General features: G+C 46.3%; 2 protein-coding genes across 5 annotated transcripts; one reads left to right on the forward strand and one right to left on the reverse strand.

Annotated features, from left to right (window-relative positions):
- The first annotated feature begins 664 nt into the window (after positions 1 to 664).
- On the forward strand, positions 665 to 9,069 carry LOC123104881 (probable E3 ubiquitin-protein ligase BAH1-like 1). Of its 4 annotated transcripts, XM_044526810.1 has the most exons (8): positions 665 to 869; positions 988 to 1,073; positions 5,876 to 6,103; positions 6,770 to 7,014; positions 7,088 to 7,351; positions 7,949 to 8,086; positions 8,297 to 8,355; positions 8,454 to 9,069. In XM_044526810.1, the coding sequence occupies exons 3-8, from the start codon at positions 5,893 to 5,895 to the stop codon at positions 8,557 to 8,559; spliced, it is 1,023 nt and encodes a 340-aa protein (XP_044382745.1). In that variant the 5' UTR covers positions 665 to 869; positions 988 to 1,073; positions 5,876 to 5,892; the 3' UTR covers positions 8,560 to 9,069. The 4 variants fall into 4 exon arrangements, with proteins under 4 accessions (XP_044382745.1, XP_044382747.1, XP_044382748.1 ...); XM_044526812.1 differs by lacking the exon at positions 988 to 1,073 and having other exon boundaries at positions 666 to 869; XM_044526813.1 differs by lacking the exons at positions 665 to 869; positions 988 to 1,073 and adding an exon at positions 3,628 to 3,770.
- Positions 9,070 to 9,342: 273 nt separating this feature from the next.
- Positions 9,343 to 13,483, reverse strand: LOC123104880 (myosin-binding protein 7). The gene is made up of 3 exons (XM_044526809.1): positions 11,967 to 13,483; positions 10,346 to 10,395; positions 9,343 to 10,058 (listed from the first exon to the last, which is right to left on the reverse strand). Exons 1-3 carry the CDS (start codon positions 13,335 to 13,337, stop codon positions 9,965 to 9,967), a joined length of 1,515 nt encoding a protein of 504 aa, XP_044382744.1. The 5' UTR covers positions 13,338 to 13,483; the 3' UTR covers positions 9,343 to 9,964.
- Positions 13,484 to 19,850: the final 6,367 nt, after the last annotated feature.

The following is a 19,850-nucleotide window of genomic DNA, read 5'->3' on the forward strand; positions in this document are numbered from 1 at the left end:
CTTATTTTATCTAACATATGACCTTCGGCTTTCCGAACGAAAAAAACCGTGAGCAATGAGCAAATGTAAGTCAGGGAGGGGAGTTGATCGTTAATTCGTTATCACTGGTTCTGTGTAGCCGGGGAGAAGGAGGAGCCGTTGTGGCACATGTCCATGGACCGGTGCGAGTGGCCTGCCCACGTCTTTGTGGTAGGGAAGCCATTCCATTTCATCCGCCCGTTGCTCCTACTGCGGTGCGGTAATCATGATTTTGTTGGGCACTAATGACGACCATCATCCTAAAGCGGCAGCCGCGTGTGGGCCGACACCGTCGCTAATCCGGCCAGAGTGCTCTGGCTCTACTGGCCTAGGCGGCTAGGCCAGACAGCAGCCGCCGCCCTAGCCAGCTAAAAAAAGAAAAGAAAATGTTATCCGAAGCAATCCCGTTCGTGTAGCCATCGATGACCTTTCTGGGGAAGAAGAAAGGCAGCCAGACGTCGGATCCGGATCACCGGGTGACAGGACAGCCGTCGGATCGGAACGTCAACATTTTCTGCGCGTGCGTGAATGGAAAGGAACGGGGAAGCGAGCGAGCGAAGCCAAGCAAGCAACGTAACGAGACCCAGCTGGGCCCCTCCAGGCAGCTGGAGAAGGGCCAGCTACAGACCCAGCGCGGAGCGGAGCGGGCGGTCCACCGAGCGAGAAAAACACACAGGAGGAGAGGAGCAAAAGTTTGGTTTCGTGCGTGCCCCCGTCCCCCGAGCGCCGCCGCCGCCGCCGGCAGCCATTAAAAGCCGTCCTCCCCTTTCTTTCCTCCTCACGGACTCATCACGGGCGACCACCGCCTTGGACGCCCATCTCTCTCGCGCCTTGATTGCCTCCCATCGCAGGTACGTACTCCATCGCCGCCATGTTTGGTCGCGGGTTCTGGCCGCGTCGTCGTTTGCTCCTTGTCTTTTTGGTCCGTACGTGTTTCTACGAACTCATCTGTCTATCCATATCCCATAGGATTTCGCGGTGCGTCCACTGCGTTGCGGCGTGGGCTCTGGGAGAAATCACTATTCACCGCTACTTCTTTTCTCAATTTAAATAAGGTCTCATATATAATTTGCTTTCTGGGATCCAGCTACAGTATCTCGCCGGACGACAACAAATTACAGTACAGTCGTCCCATGTTTCTTTAATTAACCTCGTTTTGTTCGATTCTTGGAGGAATATATTCGCTTACTACTACCAGTCTGTATCACATTGCATGCCCCAGCCGTGTTAGTTTCGTTGTCTTTTGTGCTACTAGGACTGTACTAGGCTGTAGTTGTTGTTGCTTTGCAGTCTTCTATCGGTGTTTCAAGCCACTGAACTTCACTGCAATGCCAAGACTGGGGAATGAACGGAACCCCGCTGCGGATTAGTATTTGTCTTTGCGGCGTTTTTTTTACATATAAAAAGAATCGCTGGTTAGCCACTCAACCTCTGAGAAGTCAAATGCCTTGCCTTTTTAGTATCCAGTTAACATAAAATATTTGATTCTGGGAGGAATGGGTATTCCCCATCTGCTTGGTCTGATACCTGCGAGTAGTACTCAATTTTGTAGTCATTCAATAGTCAGCGCTCATTTGATTGTAATATTGTTTCCTAGATTAGCCGCAATTAGCGTTGATTACAAGATGAATTATGTTTAATGTAATTGATGTCATTTTCAAATTAAAACCAATGTAATTAGCATGTTTTTAAATGACTATTGATGTGATAGATACTCCCTCCCTTCCTGATTAGAGGGCTTATCTCAATTTTGTTTTTGTTTTTTCATTTAAAAGGCTCATCTTCATCTCCTATTGAAATTGTTAGCCGCATTAAACCTTTTAATGCAAGAATTAAAAAGGAAATGGACAATGCATGCAATGTTCGTACTCATCTACTCTCTCCGCTCCTAAAAATAAGTCTTTTTAAGATTCCACTATGGGCTACATACGGAGCAAAATGAGTGAATCTACACTCTAAAATATGTCTAGATACATCCGTACGTGGTTTCTATTGAAATCTCTAAAAAGACTTATATTTAAAAACAGGGGAAGTAGTGGTCAAGCATGCATACACTGCAATTAAATCCAAATCAATGCATGAGTTTAATTTGGGTAGGTTTGTAAAGTAGTATGAGATACATCCTTTCGCTCATTATCTGCCTTAGTTGATGAGATTTCAGTTTTGAGCCATATAAACCGGAAAGAACCAGAAAGAAGAGAGTCCATCATTAGTGCAATGTGAGGTGTTGGATATACGTGGTTGAATGGCTCAGATTATTTGGATTCACCAAACACGTGCTTTTATAAGTGAGGATCGGTAATAGTAGATAGTAGGACCAGACTGACCCGATGAGGATTGATCTGCCATTTTCCTTTCGTAGAACCACTGATATGTCTTGTAGATGTAGAAAAGAAAATTATCAGTCCTCACAGGTGATCCCATCCGGACATGACTGACAAATCTCTAAATATAAGTTTTTTTAGAAATTTTAATAAAAACTATATACGGATGTATATTTACATATTTGAAAGTATAAATTCATTCATTTAGTTATGTATGTAGTCCGTTATTGGAATCTCGGAATCTCCTATTAAAATTGCAGCGATGAGCGAGGCCATATCATCTCCCTGCGTCGCTACGTACTACTCCCTCCGTTTCTAAATATAAGTCTTTGAAGAGATTTCACTATGGACCACATACAGAGCAAAATGAGTGAATCTACATACAAAATGCATCTATATACATCCGTATGTGGTTCGTAGTGAAATATCCACAAAGACTTATATTTAGGAACGGAGGGAGTATATCTCGGAAAAGAAGTAGGGGAGTAAAAAAAAACGTGAGCCGCAACCGAAAGCTGGCTCAACATATATACGTGATCACATGTTCACATCCGCAGCGGGGTGGTCGTGGTAGTGCTACGGTTGCAGACTTGCAGTGGAGAAGAGGAAGCAGGATGCAGCGACCGGCACGCGTGTACGTGGACGTGAGCTGCTTTCGTTCATCTTTCCTGCCGCTGATGATGATCGACCACGTTTGGGTTTGCCGCCACTAGTACTCAGTAGCTAGCAGAGTCCAAACAAACGGATCCTTTCACGTCGGCGACGGACGGGGTGGGCCCGGGGCGCGGCTAATCCGTCCAAGGTGCTCCGCCCTAGAAAGCCCTAGCTACAGCCGTTGCAGCCACGATGGATGGATAAATCCAAGGAAAAAGATCGCGCATGCACCAAACCACGTACGTACGTCCTGCTCGCCGAGATCTCGGTCGATGGATGGATGACAGCCGCCGGAGGCCGTCAGCCGGCCGCCACGCTGCCGTGCACGTGAAGAGAATAAACTGTTTTTTTATATATATAGATGAGTGAAGAGAACGGAACGGCTGCCGGTCCAATCCAGTTATCCAACCTGGGCCGTGGGCCCGGCCAGGTGGGAAAACGGGAGGGACGGGAAAGCCCGACGCGGAGCCGACAGCGGAAGGAGAGAGAAAGGCGGAGTGCGATTTGATTTGAGTCTCCCCTCCCAAGTCCCAAGCCAAAGCGCGGCACGACCCCCACCCCACACCCTACCGTAGCCGACCGCCTCCGCGCTGCCCACGCGACGCGTGCCCGCCGCCGCCCGCCATTAAAGGCCGGCCAAGCGCCACTGCGGGGCTCCACCTCTCCTCTGCCCGCGCGCCTCCCGCTCGTGCTCTGCTCTGCCGCCGTCTACTCTCGCTTCGGCCGCCGCCCGCCGCCTACTCTCCTATCCGGCCGGCCCGCCCACCCATGCAGGTATTAACCCCGCCCCGCCGCCCCATCCATTATTGCTGCGCCACCCGGTACCTCTCTTCTTGCCTTGCCCACTCCATTCTTTCGCCCTTCACCGGACTTGTCCATTCATCAACTGATCCGGCCGGTCCTAGCGATCACCATCCCCTTGCCTTGCATGCCCATGCCTTTACTTCTCTACTAGTACAGTATTACTATTATTTCCTTTCGAGGAGCAATCAAGAGTCGTTTCTTGAGGCTTCGGGTTTCTGCGCCCCCGAATCCGGCATCTCTCTCGCCGTACGTCCGCGGCACCATGAGAAATTGAGAGGAAAGTGCGAATACATCTCTGCTAGTATTTCCTTTATCTCGTTATTGTGATATGATAGTTCGGCTCCTGCAGGAATAGATTCGCCTAGTCCATGTCCTAGGCTGCGTATGGTGCTCCTCTTTCTGTGCCTTTCCATTGCTTTCCAGTCTTCTCTTGTGTCTCCAACACTAATTCTTCGCAATGCCAGGGAATAAACATCAGTTCATGACTTATTCTGTCCCACTTTGCGGATTCTCTTGATCTCTTCTCGCTGAGGTGGGGTTTACCTTACCTGTGGGTTAAGCTACTCAACCCCGACCCGAATAAAGTCAAATGTCTGGGCTTGTTGTTATCCGGTTATTAACCTAATATATAATATTTGAATCTTGGGCTTCTTTCTGAATAAGACAGTGATGGTGTCTTATTCTGGCCGGTGTGATACGAGTTCAGTTATTTTCATTTTATATTTACAGTCAGCCCTCGTCTTATTTGTACACTTGGTGCACTTGCTGCACAGTTGTTGGTCTGTTTCTTTTTATTTTCTTTGAAGAGTCTGTATCTGTCTTGTGGATACTCTTAATTATGATCACATTTCAATATCTGTCTCAGACTCTAGGTTAATGCATGCAAGTCTGTTTTTCATTATAACTTATAAGTATAATGTTATTCCTTAAGAGAGTGTGATTCCTTGTTTAAATTAGTTACTTCGTTTGTGCAAATCTCCGTGAGGACTATGATGACGAGTATTTTTTTTATCTCGTTATAATAGTTCGATTCCTGCAGAACAGATTCGCTTAGTCCATGTCGTAAGCTGCGTATCGTTTTCCTCTTTCTGTACCTTTGCATTGCTTTTCAGTCTTCTCTTGTGTCTCAAACACTAATTCGCCACGTTGCCGAGGAATAAACATCAATTCATGAATTATTCTGTTCCTGTTTGCGGATTCTTGCTGAGGTGGGGTTTAAGTTAACTGTGGGTTAAGCTACTCAACCTCCGAATAAAGTTAACTTACTACTGTATATATATATATACTTGAATCTTGGAGAGATGGGTACCGGCGTTCTTTCAGAGTAAGACAGTGATTGTGTCTTATTCTGGCTGGTGTGATCCGAGTTCAATTATTTTCATTTTCGATTCAAAGTCAGCTCTCGTCTTATTGTCACCTGGTACACTTGGTGCACAATTGGTCTTTTTATTTTTCTTTTTCTTTGAAGAAGTCTGTATCTGTCTTTTGGCTACTCTTAATTCACATATATGATCACATCTCAATATCTGTCTCAGACTCTAGGTTTATGCACGCAAGTCTGTTTTTGGTTATAAGTATGTTATTTCTGAAGAGTGTGATTCCTTGTGTTAAATTGGTTGCTTCGTTTGTGCAAATCTGTGTTAGTTTGGGTAAAATAATCTGAGAGTGGTTGCTTTATCTATAAACAAAGCAAAAGTCTGTTCTCTATAATTTGGATAAATTGGTTCAAGACCGATATTTACATTTAATGGTTACTGGATATAAGGAGTACATCTAGAACATCCTTTCTTAGTTTACAGAGATGATACTGCAACCAGGCTTTATGTTACTGGATTGCCAAAAAAATGTCCAATGAATTTTTGGAATTTCAAAATGGAGTTTGACGACATCTTTTTATTAACATAAGTTCTTTCCAAATTGGAATTTTCATCTGGTAACAAAAACCCGATTGCAACTAACTGTGGTTAAAAATTCCGACTACTAACAAAAATACTGTTGCCTTACTTTGTGCTTTAACTCTTTAACTTTCCAGACATAGTTTCCTCAAGAATGCTTGGCTCTACCTATTTTTTCAGGCTTTTCGGTGGACAAGATGAAGTTTGGTTCAATATATGAGGAATACCTCAGGGCAGAGCAGGACAAATATCTTGCTAAATGCTCCCATGTAGAGTACAAACGTCTGAAGAAGGTATTGAAGCGATGCCGACTTGATCGCTCATTGCAAGCAGATGGCACCAACGGTGACCAGCAGGAGGACAGGAGTGACGATTCTTCAGATGCTTGCGACTGCAATTCTTGCACATGTATGCTCAGCCTCTAGTGGCTACCCATTATCCCATCTTTCCCTTTTGTACGAAGTCCTGTCCAGGATGTAAATCTGATGCAGGACTCAGACATTTGTAGGGCAGTCTTATCTTCTGATAATAATAATAAAAGTATTTTGTGTACACCAAAAGACGTTTAAGCTCACTATCTGTTATACTCTGCAAGTTAGAAGCACCCAAAAGGATACCAACAGTCAATCTTCCCTTTTATCAAAAGATTAGAATGGTCTAATTTCCATTTGTGCAATCTGGTGCACTTGTTTTCTGCCATTCCTCCTTTCTGTGGAAGGGAGAATCTATTTTCACTTTGTAGAATATTTGGTTCCCTGTTTATCAGCTCCATTTGATAGCTGTGAAGTATTATAGGTTCTAGTGCTGGTGATTTTTTTTTTAAACGGATTTGCCTCATCTATTAATTAAGAGATAATAGAGTTTGTTGTGTTACAGTAGGGCATTACAACACACCGTCAATACAAAAGTCATTACTCTCCTGGCATCATAGTACTGGTGATTTACTTTTACCGCCAGAACAATTATCTTTTCTTTGACTTGGTTGATATTACGCTTACTGTTTTCGTATTTTTTTTCTACCAAGTCTACTGCTTGTGCTACTGGTATTCTGACTTGTGATATCTTCTTGTCCAGTGTGTGATCAGATGTTCTTTACAGAACTCACCAAGGAGGCTTCAGATATAGCTGGCTATTTCAGCTCTAGAGTGCAGCATCTTCTAAATCTTCATGTTCCTTCAGGATTGCAACGGTATATATGGCGCGTACGTCAATGCTTCATAGATGATCAACAAATCATGGTTCAAGAAGGCAGACTGCTAGTCAACTATGTGACTATGAATGCTATTGCTATTCGCAAAATTCTCAAGAAATATGACAAAGTAATTTGTTCATCTCCCAACTGTCATTATGCATCTTCAGGATCTTCCTGCTCACATGCTGTTAATTTTGCAGGTACATGGCTCTGTCAGCGGTAGAGATTTCAAGAGCAAGATGCAAACTGAGCATACCGAATTGTTACAGTCACCTTGGCTGATCGAACTGGGTGCTTTCCATCTGAACTGTGATAGTTCAGATATTGATGAACCTGTAGGGTTCTTCAAGAACGGATTCTTCAAGAATTTTTCCTGTGACTTTACAGGAACACAGCCAGTAATGACAATGGCCATTTCTGAAACTATCAAGTATGACTACAGTCTAACTTGTCCAATTTGCTTGGTGAGTTTTTCTTTTTCTTAAATTTCTTCATCTCCTTATACTTTAATGATCTTGTTCCTAACTTTTAAGTATGAAAATGGCAACTGCTAACCTACTACTCCCTCCGTTCTAAATTACTTGTCTTGGATTTGTCTAGATACGGATGTATCTAGACTCATTTTAGTGCTAGATACATCCGTATCTAGACAAATCTAAGACAAGTAATTCGGAACGGAGGAAGTAGTTTGCATTAGCAAGCATTACGTTTTTAAAGTTGCTTGCAGTAGCAGTACATCTGTGTTCATCACTTGTGATGTCATTGGTACACTATAAGTTCTTGTTTTGTGTAGCTTCGGCATCCATAAATTGTAGAAATAGGATTTCCACATACCTATTGCAGCACGGACAGCATGCCTTTATTAATGACTTGAAGTAAAAACTAGTAGGGCCACATGCGCAGCCTTTGAGGAAGAGGCCAACATGCTGATTTTGGTGGGTATAGCCCAAATTTGGAAAGTTCTGTACATTGTGTTTGCAGGAATACAATATTCTTCGCTAGGCCATTCATGTTCATGTTAAGATTGTTTTAACTTGTGATTTTTTTTGCCATTTGCTCAGGACACCTTATTCAATCCATACGCGCTTAGCTGCGGTCACCTCTTCTGCAAAGGCTGTGCATGTGGTGCTGCATCCGTGTACATCTTCCAGGGTGTTAGGAGCGCGCCTCCAGAGGCCAAGTGTCCTGTATGCCGAGAGGTATGTGAGCAATCCGATGTGCTTTTTATGTACCATTGCAGCTCTTATGATATCATTGCAACTGCACTGTAAACAAGAATGCCATGTTGCTTACATTAATTTCCATGGTAATAATGGTTTGCGGGCCGTGCATATTTGCTCATGCCGACCAGTATGAATGAACTTGCTACCTGACAGTCCAGACTGATTTGTTTTATATACTCCATTCAGGTTGGTGTCTTTGCCCATGCCGTGCACATGAATGAGCTTGACTTGCTCATCAAAACCAGGTATGCTAAAACTTAACCAGCCCTCTCTTGTCCAGCAAGATTTCTGGAAAATACAGTCACCTTGTTCTGTGTCTGATTTGCATCTACTGCTTGATCAGGTGCAAAGATTACTGGAGATGCAGGCTACGCGAGGAGCGGACCGAGATGGTGAAGCAATCCAAAGAATACTGGGAGTCCCAGGCCATGCTTTCGATGGGCATCTGAACCACCCTGGCATTGCCATTCGTTGCTTACCATTGGCGATCGATCGTCAATAACTATCCAGCAGCGCTCGAGTCTCGGGCGTGAAGATTCCTCTAAGATAGCAGATTTGATCCATTGACTGCTACTCTGCTACTGATTATTACTCTACCAACCAAGCAAGAAGATGTACCCAAAGATAGCAGAGACTGACATAACTGGGGAGGGGAGGGCTTCCAGGGGAAGCATGTTCCCTCTTGCCTTTTGATGTTTCAGATCCAACCAATTCCTTTGTTTCTTCCGTTGTACTGTACTGCAAGACTAGTTTGGAATGGTTGAGCTCAGTTTAGCTACTTTTTTCCTACCTGTCTAGTACGGTTTCGCTCTCTGCTTTTGAACGCGGAATTCCTAAGAGAAAACAGCTGAATTAGAAGCGATCTCCCGGTAGCTGAGCACTTGCCTGCGTTGATTTACACCTGTCTGTCTCTGTCTGTTCAGGATGTTCCCACTTCAATCTGTGCTTTTGAAACGAGTCTGTCGCGGATTTGCTTGCGGTGCTTCGAATGTTTGAAACGACACCAAACTATGCAGTGTCAAATTTCTGCGCTGCAAATGTTCACAGAGCCTGAAAGTCCTCAAGAGGAGCAAAGCTTCCTTGGCGATAAGACAAAAATCACCAAAGCGTGCTTTTCTCCAGAGATGGAATGATAGCATCACACATATATACACAACAGTTGTGTGACAACACAAAATTCACCGAACGAACCACGCCAACAGATTATGTACTAGCAAAAAGGACGCATCAGATAAAAGTAAGCTCCTACTTCCGTCTGTGATTTTGAAACAAGTCCGTCACAGATTACCTACAGTGTTTCAAATGTTCAAAATGAAACCTGACTATACACTCAAATAGTCAAGTTTCTGCTCTGCTAGTGTTCTTTCTTAGCGAAAAGACAATCACCGAAGCGTGCTTTTCTCCCAAGATGACATGATAGCTTCACACATGTGTACACACCAAATCAACCACGCCAACAGATTCTGTACTGACAAAAAAGACACATCAGATACAGTTTGCACAAATGTGCAGCTAATTTCCTTGATATCAACTCATCCGCCATCAATCTGAAAGCAAGCAAAAACAACCAGCAGTCACCGCAGGTCCACACGCGCACTATACAAGCATATAGCCTTTGCTGGTGAGAAAATATAAGCAAAAGCAACCCCCCAAAACCCACATTGACAATTTCTGGATCATGGCACAAGGATCCCCATCCCCTCCTGGGGCCAAAGAGAAATCATCAACAACTAAAGAATTAAAACAACACCATCTCCTCCCAACCCTTGAATAAGAAAATGTGATTTGATGCAGACTTCCCAACCAACGGCTATGTTATTTACATTAGGCAGCAGCAGCTTCTTCAGACAGGCTTTACTTTCTTCTCATGAGAGTTTTCTGAATCCGAGGGCACTTGTCCAAGAGTATGAGCAAACCCACATTGTTACTTGATAATCCAAATGTATACCTATCCACAAAGTAGACGAGCAGTCAATATCAGGAGGCTTTATTGATAAAATAACAGTTTTGCTAAAGCACATCTAGATGTGCCATAAGTATTGCACATCTAAGTCCTATGTCATTGATCTTACGTTGAGATCGTGTGGATATTTTTTTTTCTTTTTTCTTTTCCTCTCTATACTTGATTCACTCACTTAGATGTGCAATAACTAGAGCACATCTAGATGTGCCCTAGACACACCCAACAAAATAAACATGTGTCATGAACTAAATTCCCACGGAAGGCTCTCATACCTGCTTTGTGATGGCTTCTTTTTTCGAGAGCAAAATAATGCGATGGCCCACTGCAAAAGATGATGATGACAAACATTAAGCTAAGGCAAGAAGCTTTATTGTCCTCAAGAATAGTGGAAATAAAGTGTAAACATATGGTGACTTCAACAAGGTGCATTCATCTCAGGGTCCAACATAGCAATATAATAAAACAGAGCAGAACCACACAAGGTGAAGTAAGAAGGCATGCACATTGCTGCAGCGATTGAACACCAAAAATAATCCTTATATACCAACCTTACAATCCAGAGGTTCTACATTACTATCCTATTTTGGCTTCGTTCTGATGTTCATTGCACCCAAATGTTGAAAAGTTATCAGAGTTAATCATTTACCAACAGCGTGATTTTGCAAAATTTTATCTCATTTTTAAAAAACAACTAGAACTAGATCTTAGAGAGAACAACAGCAAAAACAGGTAGTACTCACGGGATAGAAACAGATTTTGCTGCCTGGCTTGCACCCCCCCCCCCCCCCCCACGTGCAACACCTTCACCACGGATGCCTCATTAAATACATGCGTACGTGCATTGGCCATTGCTGATGGCACAGGGGAAGGTGAAGCGTTCACATGGCGGATCAGGGTGGTCTCATGGATTTCTGTGTGACCATCACCGCCAATCCACCATCACTAGCAGGCCTTTCTCATCACACCACCGCCTGCCCGCCGAATTCGACAGATGCTAGGACAGCAGCACGCAAGCAGGGGAGCCAGCAAACGTACAAGAGGATACATCTGTAGATTAGGAGCAGTTTCGATTCCGTCTGGGCTGACCCTACAAAAACAGGGTGAGCCAATATTTTGGCGAGAGAATCCGCTGCCCTCCATTTCATCAGCAAGCGGACGTGAAATCTGAACTGCGGACCAAAATATTGGCATGGCTCCGAATATTTGGCCTCCATCCAAGTGGGCCAAAATCCTACTGGTCAATGCCAAATTTTTGGTGGGGTAACTCCTGGCTACCATCCAAACAGGACCCCCTTTTTTTGACAAAATTCAGACAGCCCTTTAGTGTTCCCCCGAAGCTTGTACATAGGAGATACAAAAAATTCTTAGTTCCACAGACACGTACTCGCTAGCACAAAGGTTATATACTCCTATCCAATTTCGGCTTCGTCCTAATTTGGAAGTTTGAAAAGAGTTGCACAAAACTAACTAGTGACTAGTGGATGGAATTAATCAATTGCCAAAACTCTGCATTTGCTGTATTTTCAGTCTCCTATATTAATTAGAACTAGGGTCTTATACAGGACAGTACCAAAATCAGTTCGAACCAAGGCTAGGACAGGACATTAATAGAAACAAATTACGCGGCAAACATTCAACATCATCCCAAACCTCTAGGTCAAAACCCATGCAAGGTTAATGATATATTGTTTTTTTTATATTTGAATCTTGCAAGATCAACGAATCTGCACAGATGCTCCACATCAAATTTTTAACAAACCACCAATGCTTCAGTTCCATAAATTTTCTAATGCAACCTATCAGACTAAAGCAAAGCCAATTTGTAAAGGTAACAACTGAGATATGCATTCAATGCAACGATAAGTGTCATATCAGCATAGAAGATCACCATACCTTAAACAACAAGGGCTTGGAGAATGTCCCGGCGGGTGCTGTCTTCTTGTCTTCCCTGACCGTTGTATCTGCGACCCCCACAGCTTGCTTTCTGGGCAAATGGTGGACAACTGGAACAGACCCAGCCCCAGTGCCAACTGGAGCGGCGTCTTTGGCTAGCTGTTGTGCTATCTCCCGAAGAAGCATAAGCTGAGCTTTCTCAGTGCGCATTCCCAGCAGAGCCTGGCGCATCGATTCCCGGTCAGCCTCCAGCACTTCCAGCCTCATGTATAGTGTCTTAATGTCTGGCTCGAGCGCCTCATCCTCGTACTTCTCCAGGACCCTGGCGGTAGGAGCTGCCGCACCTTGATGCACCTTGTCGATCATGTAGACCCTGTCGCTGCCGCTGCCAGAACCATCGTCGTCACTTCCCCCTTCTTCGACGCCATATCCAGCAACGGGAGAATCTGGCAACTCATCATCATCACAGAGATGGCTCCTTTGTTGTACAGTCTCCTCATGTAACACCTCGTCGGCAGAAAATCCGGTTGTTTCCTGCCCAGCCGGCTCCAGCAATGCCTCCTCTGCATACAGGTGGGCGCCCTCCTCTCCCTCTTCCTCTTCCTCCAGGGACGGTTGACCTAGTACATCCCCATCGTGGCCGTGCTCGAGGAGGCAGATCCGGCGCTCCAGATCCGCGCCCACCGCGTCCTCCTCGCTCCCCTCCAGGCCGTCGTCGTAGTAGTACTCCCCGTTGTAGCAGCGGAGCTCGGGGTAGTAGTCGTCGTCCTCGCCCTCGCCGCCGCCCTCGCCCTCGAGGAAGCCGTCGCCGCCCTCCCCATGGCCATGGACCCGCCCCTCGGCCTCGTCGGCGGCGTCGGGGAGCGGGATGCCGAGGCGGAGGCAGGTCTGCTGGTAGGCGTGGAGCCTGGAGCGGGCGCGCGCGAGGTGGCGCGCGCGGCGGGCGACGAGGCCGCGGAGGTGGTCGATCTCGGCGGCGTCGAGCGCCATCTTCTCGTCGGCGAAGCGGCGGAACTGGCGCAGCTCCATCTGCACCTCGGCCTTCTCCCGCTGCAGGCGCAGCATCATGGCCATGGCCTCGCTGGCGGCGCTGGCCGCGGCGAGGCGCTCCTCCTCCACCTCGCCCCGCAGCGCCGCGGCGGTGGCCTGCGCCGCCGCCAGCGCCTCCCGCAGCGCCGCGGTCTCCTCCTCCGCCTCCACCCGCGCCCCCGCCCCCGCCCCCTCCTCCTCCCCGTCCCCGCCCCCGCCCCTCTTCTCCTCGCCCAGCTTCCGCTTCACGGAGCGCCGCCACCGGACCGCCGCGGACGGCGAGGAGCAGCACGGGCCAGCGGCGGCCGAGTCGGGGTCGCAGTCGTGGTCGTCGTCCTCCATGACGGCGGCGACCGGGCCGGGAGCGAGGATTTGGGGGGCGGGGGAGCAAATTGCAGTTCTCTCTGCTTCTCTTCTCGTCTCTTGGCTTTGGATTTGTGTCGTGTGTTTCGATTGGGGGGATCGGCGATGATGCGTTTGGTGGTGGTGCGTGGCGTTTCGTGTGCTCTTTTGGACGAGACTTGCCTGCTTCCGCATACGTGGCTTAATTTGATTGGAAGAAAAATAAGGTCTGGTCTTACCCTCTAAAAACTAGGGGGGAGATGATTAGATTAGAAAAAAGAAGAAAAAAAGAACAGCCGTAGAATGAAGTGGGAGCATGAAAAGGGAGCAGGCAAGCCGGATCCGCTTTTTTGTGCGGCGTGTGGGGCTCCGAGAGGAGACAACCAAGGAGATAGCGACCAGGGAGGATTATTGTCTGGATTTCAAATGATCCAAGTGAACAATCTTTTTCTTGGGGAAAACTCTTTAACTGATTATTCGTCTTCTTGTCCTAAAGAGAGTACTTTGCACTTGCCAAATGTAACAAAAAGGATTTCTTCGTCAAAAAGAATTTACTGCCGGATTTGCCTTGTATATATACCAAAAAAGGCTAAAACTCACTCTCCTGCCCTCTAAAAATTGTATTATACACGTTTAACCCGCTTTTAGTAGGCTTTCTACATAGGCATATCTGTCACCGTTGCCCCACTTCCCGCCACTACTCGTTGACGCTACACGAATGGAGTTGGTCAACTTCCCCACCGCCATTTCTCGTCCTCCCCATAACCTACTCGGCGTTGCCCTGGATTCTTTGTGGTCCTCGCCACCAAAGACGATGTTGGCGTTATCGCAAACGTCAATGGGCTTTCACACCTTTCTTTCGGCGCCCATTCACTCCTCCTTAAAAAAAACACCCATTCACCTTCCCCTTCCTAAAACAACAACCATTCACCAACTTCCGCCACACACGTGTAACCGGGGTGGCGGGAAGGCCGCCACGGGCACACAGGGAGGTGAATGACCTCCTCACACCCACTTCCCGTCCTCCCCCACAAGCTCTCGCAACGTCATCCTGGCGCTGTCCCGACTCTTGTGTGGTCACCACCACCCAAGATGATGTTGATGTCGCCACCACCGCCCCCTCTTCCACATCGCCGCCCCTCTTCTCCTTGTCCAGCTTCCGCTTCATGGAGCATCATGAACGGCGAGGAGCAGCATGAGCATGGGCCGAAACTGGGTGCGGCTACAGCAGCTCAGTCGTGGTCTTGGTCGTCGTCCTCCATGACGACGACCGGGCGCAAGGGTTTGGGGATGGTTGCAAGGGCATGACCGCAACCATTAGCATGCTCCCACACCTCGCTTTCGGTGCCCATTCACCCCCTCCCCCTCTAAAACAGCACCCATTCACCCCACTCCCCTTCCTATAACGGATCCACTCTCCAACTGCTGCTACCACCCACGTGAACCGAGTTGGCGGGAACGCTGCCACAGGGATCGAGGGAACGACAAGTAGGACCAAGGGTGTGTCTACCGTCATGCCAACGCAGCCCCTGTTCGTGTGTGGTGACCACGACCATAAATGGGCTCCAACACCTTTCTTTTGGGCGCCCTTCACCTTCTCATTGATGAATGGGCTCCACAAGATAGAAGAAAAACATGGTGAGCATTCTAGGGTGTCTAAAAGATAGTGCACTCTAAAAGTGTCAAAACTAGTTTCGAAGGACGGTCCTCCAAAACTATTATTATAGAAGTTTCCCATCCACGAAGTCTACTAGAGTTCTTCTAACTATCACTTGACAAATGAGAAAAAAGAAGACCATATCAACAACGGCGATAGAGGTGGTTGTAGCGTACATCATAGTAACAAGAAGAAAAGAGGTTGCCAGTGAGCATGAACAGTGGAAAGTTGTGAGAGATGAAGATAGTGAGGACCTCGCTGGACAAGGTGAGGATGGTGGAACATGAATGTAGAGCTTGTTGTTTGTAATCAATCAAGTTCGGGTGGGCCGGGTTAGCGAAGCATAAAGCATGAGTGTTCTCGAGATTTGTTTCGTCCACCGCAGAATAAGATAAGCACATTATGCCATGTACTCCCTCCGTTCTGAATTACTTTGTCGCAGGTATGGATGTATCTAGATGTGATACATCCATACCTGCGACAAGGTATGGATGTATCTAGATGTACTCCCTCCGTTCCGAATTACTTTGGGGGTTATGCTTTTAGTATATAATCTACATAAAGGTAAAAATTACATCCCTAAAAAACATAATAAAGAGATGCATAGTTAATGTAGCTGTATAAACATATCCTTCCTATTTAATATTTTAGCAGTTTGTTGGATATGTTACTGTTTGCCAAACAAGGACACTAACTGTTGCCCAACTATGTTTGTACAACAACCTTTCAGCTAACTTCATCGGTATTGCAAGTTGATCATGCATGGTCAATGGTTTCCGGATTAATTGCGCAGGGATTTAATCCTGTGCAGGAGAAACTGCTCGTAAAGGAATGCCGTTTCAACATGGATATCAATCAGGCAGTTAATAGGGACAGCGATGAAGAAACGCATGGTCTGGTCTGACCGAATCTCCTCCTCACCGGACCCGGGAGCATGTACGTTTGGCCACGTCCAACAAGGTAGCAACAGCCGTGCATAGCATAGAGATGAGCGGCAGCTGTCAGGTTATTACTAGTGTACTACTTTGATTCATCCAGCCGCTGAGTTGAGTTGAGCCCTGCACGTTGGGGTTGGCCGGGCGATCAGATTTGAGATCGATGTATGTATAGAGAGAGACGTGCTCCTACTAGGGATGGGATGGGATGGCGATCGCCGTGTCCTTGAGCTTATCTCCGCCGGACGGAATATATGTTGGGGAACGGACGGATAGCGGTGTCGTGATCGGCGATCTACTCTATCCAGCGTGGTGTAACTCCGGATTGCTGCACTCTTTGTGATGTGATGTTACGTGATCAACAAAGAGCGCCATTTTCTCAAGGAAAAAACCTAGTACGCTTGTCTCGCTTTCTGTAGGAATATATATAGATCCAGCACAACTCTGTCGGGGGGCCCATTGTCAGCACTGTAATGAACTTGTCATGATTAACCGACAGATCACTCGGTCGGTAAGCTCCACGCGGTCCCATCCCGCCCTCGATGCTGTTTGTTTGGAGTACCTGCGTAGTACGTTTCCAAGTCGGATTGTGGTTTTATGTACTTTTGGCCTACTTGTTTCGAATCGGAGAAGAGGTTGGTCCATGCATGCATTGTCGGCGACACGTTACACTACACGTGGGCGCGCGACAACGCACACACGTTCCCAGCGAAGCCATCCATCTCTTCTTCTCCTTTTTCTTCTTCTTCTTCTTCTTCTTCCGGGATGCTTCTTTTGTCGCTGTTGATTGGCCGGCAGACGCGACACTGGAAGCAAACGGTTGGTCGATCACGTTGGGTTGGGTCGTTCTTTTTATCAGTGTAGCTGGCAGCACCCAGCAGGCGTTGGGTCATGGATTGATTTTCTTGCCTGCCTGCCTGGGTTCCTTCTCTCGCCAGTCACGCCGGCCAACAATCTTTCTTGGAAAAAAACTCCCGCTTCTCCCTCTCCAAATTCTCCCCAAGACGGGCCAAGTATTCGTCGTTCAGCTAAAAGCAACAAAATGATGAAGGAGGAGCCATCGATCAATCCAGCAGGTAGCGAAAAAGAGAAGATGATTCATACCGAACGGTCAGGCGCGCGGGGCCAAACCAAACCAAACCAAACCAAACATATCCCAGTGCGGCCTGCCTGGAGCCGCAGGCTGAGCTGCTGCACGCTGAGCTTCTTAGTATAGCTTCCTTCCAGCTTGAGGAGACGACCCAACCTTTGCGTGATGTCATTAACTTCATGCAAGGTTAGATGTTGCGGATGAAAAAGCTTTATGGAGCGTGTTGAGGCTGCATTGGGCGAGCTCTCCAAGGCGCCGCCTGTGTTGAATACTGCTCACGTATTGCGCTCTTTGGTTATGCCCGATGACAGCTTTGAGGTCGAGAAGGAAGTCGAGCTTCATGGTCGTTTCTCCCCTCGTGCTAGAGCCTGTTTGCCGGTGTCAGCCTCTGAGGGACTAGACAATGACGTGGTTATCACTCCGGTGCTGCAAATCATGCCTGAGCTGCAGGAGCTGTATGGGGATCCGGTTCTGCCTCTATCCGTCGAACAACTGAAGGTAGACCCTCCCGAGATCTTGATTGTGGCTTTACCGCCATCATTACCCCTGGAGTCTGGCCAGATATTTAATGCTGAGGGGTGTGATGATTTGGACATTGCAATCTCTGGCTCGCCTAAGTCCATTGGGTGTTAGGCACCAGCCAGCCTACCTCTCGGTGTCATGGAGCGTGGAGTTTTAGATGTCGATGCCCTTCCCTCGTCTGCGACCATCGAGCAGGTGATGCCTATGAGTGGCATGACCATTGAGCCAAGTGTGGTTGCACCTACTCCAAATTCAGATGCTCTCTTCGCGAAAAAGCTTTGTGACTTGCTCGCTAGTGTGGAGGTTGTTAGACCTGGTTTGGGCAGGTCGATTGCTTGCCTCCTGACAAGGACACCATTAAGAGGCAAACAAAAGAAGATGGGCAAAGGCAAGAGAAACGCCATAGGCAAGACATCTCTGACTGCTTGATGGATGATCTTCAGTCTCTTGGCCCATCCTTTGGGATTGGGTTGTTGTTGTGGCCGGGTTGAAAGGTGTTTGATATCTTCTGTCGATGTGTTCTTGTCAGGGTTCACATGGCGTAGTAGCAATGTTGAGCTTTGTGGATGTTGTGTAAACAGAGAGTCTGGCAGGGGTTGCCTGTGCGGTTGTGGGTTTCTTGCAGGGATCTGGATGTAATTTTTATTATTTCGGGTATTCGTTGTACTGCCATGATTGAAGATGAATAGATCGAAAAATTTCTCGCAAAAAAAGTTTTTACGATTGTATGTTTGAACAAGGGCCATATAGATGCCAAATAATAGTTCCTCTCCTATAGAGAAACATACGATGTAACCAATGTTCAACAAGGGCGATAGAGGTGGTTGTAGCGTGCATCATAGTAACAAGAAGAGAAGAGGTTGCCAGCAGGAATGAATAGTGGAAGGTTATGAGAGATGAAGATAATGAGGACCTCGCTAGACAAGGTGAGGATGGTGGAACGTGAATGTAGAGCTTATTGTTGGTAATCAATCAAGCTCGAGTGGGCCGGGTTAGCGATGCATAAAGCATGAGCGTTCTCGAGGTTTGTTTCGTCCACCAAAAAAATAAGATACAATAAGCACATTATGCCATGTACTACAGTGCAAGGTGTCGAGAGAGGTGCTTGTGAAATCGAGTTGGTTTTTCCTAAGGCATTAATTGTTGCTTAAAACAAAAACCGGTTTATTTTAACAAGCACCTCTGTCAGCACCATGCATTGTACATGGTCTTAGAGGTTAGAAACAGATATGGTGTGTAGAAGATCAATTTAGAACCCACACCTTTTTACCCCCCCCCCCCCTAAGAAAAATGTTTTTTATGTTTTACTTTTCCTTCTAGCGATACGGAAATTGACATGGTCATCATTGAATCAGTGGATAGAATTTGGACCGATAGGTGATTGCACATTGCGTCTTTCCCTAGAAGGTGATTTTGAAAGAGATTTTGCTTTTGAAAGAGTCCTTAGAAGGCGATGTTCTTGAGATATTTATGGATTTTTTTGTTCAAAAAAAGATATATTTATGGACGTTGAGAGCTACGGGTTTTAGGATGTCCGATATGTTTGGCGCTGAGGTGGATCAAGATATTCTCCTTAGTTTGTACGGTTTTTACATCCTTCCTTTTTGGGGTTATGCTTTTAGTATATATATATAATCTACATAAAGGTAAAAATTACATCCTTACTAAACATAATAATACACGTGTACTGTAGTATAAATACATCCTTCCTATTTGACATTTAGGAGTTGGTCGGATATGTTACTGTTTGACAAACAAGGACAGTAACTATTGCGCAACTATGTTTGTACAACAACCTACCATGTGGCATATATAGTAAGCAATCTAAACTACTTAAAAAAATGTTTGTACAACAACCTTTGAGCTAACTCCATCGGTAGTGCAAAATATGATCATTTGCATGATAAACTATAGCCAGCCAGTATGAAATACAGACCGGAAAGTGAACATCCGGCAGCACTGTGGTCTAATGAACTACAGTATACTATTATGATTTCACACCATATACTAACTTTACATATATATGTTCTCCCCGGCAGAGTATATAAAAAGAAAAGAAAATCTATGGTCAATGGTTTGGGGATTAATTGCGTGGGATTTAATCCTCTGCTGCAGAAGAAACTGATGGGAAAGGAATAGTACCGTTTCAACATGGATATCAATCGGACAGTTAATCCCGGACAGCGACCAAAACGCATGGTCTGACTCTGACCGAATCTCCTTGATCTCCGGGCCCCGGGAGAGCACCAAGTCCAACAGGGATCAGCTGCAGCTGTCAGGTTATTACTGCTTTCATTCATACACTGTTT

The sequence above is a fragment of the Triticum aestivum genome, chromosome 5A (assembly GCF_018294505.1).
Source record: "Triticum aestivum cultivar Chinese Spring chromosome 5A, IWGSC CS RefSeq v2.1, whole genome shotgun sequence".
NCBI classification, from domain to species: Eukaryota; Viridiplantae; Streptophyta; class Magnoliopsida; order Poales; family Poaceae; genus Triticum; species Triticum aestivum.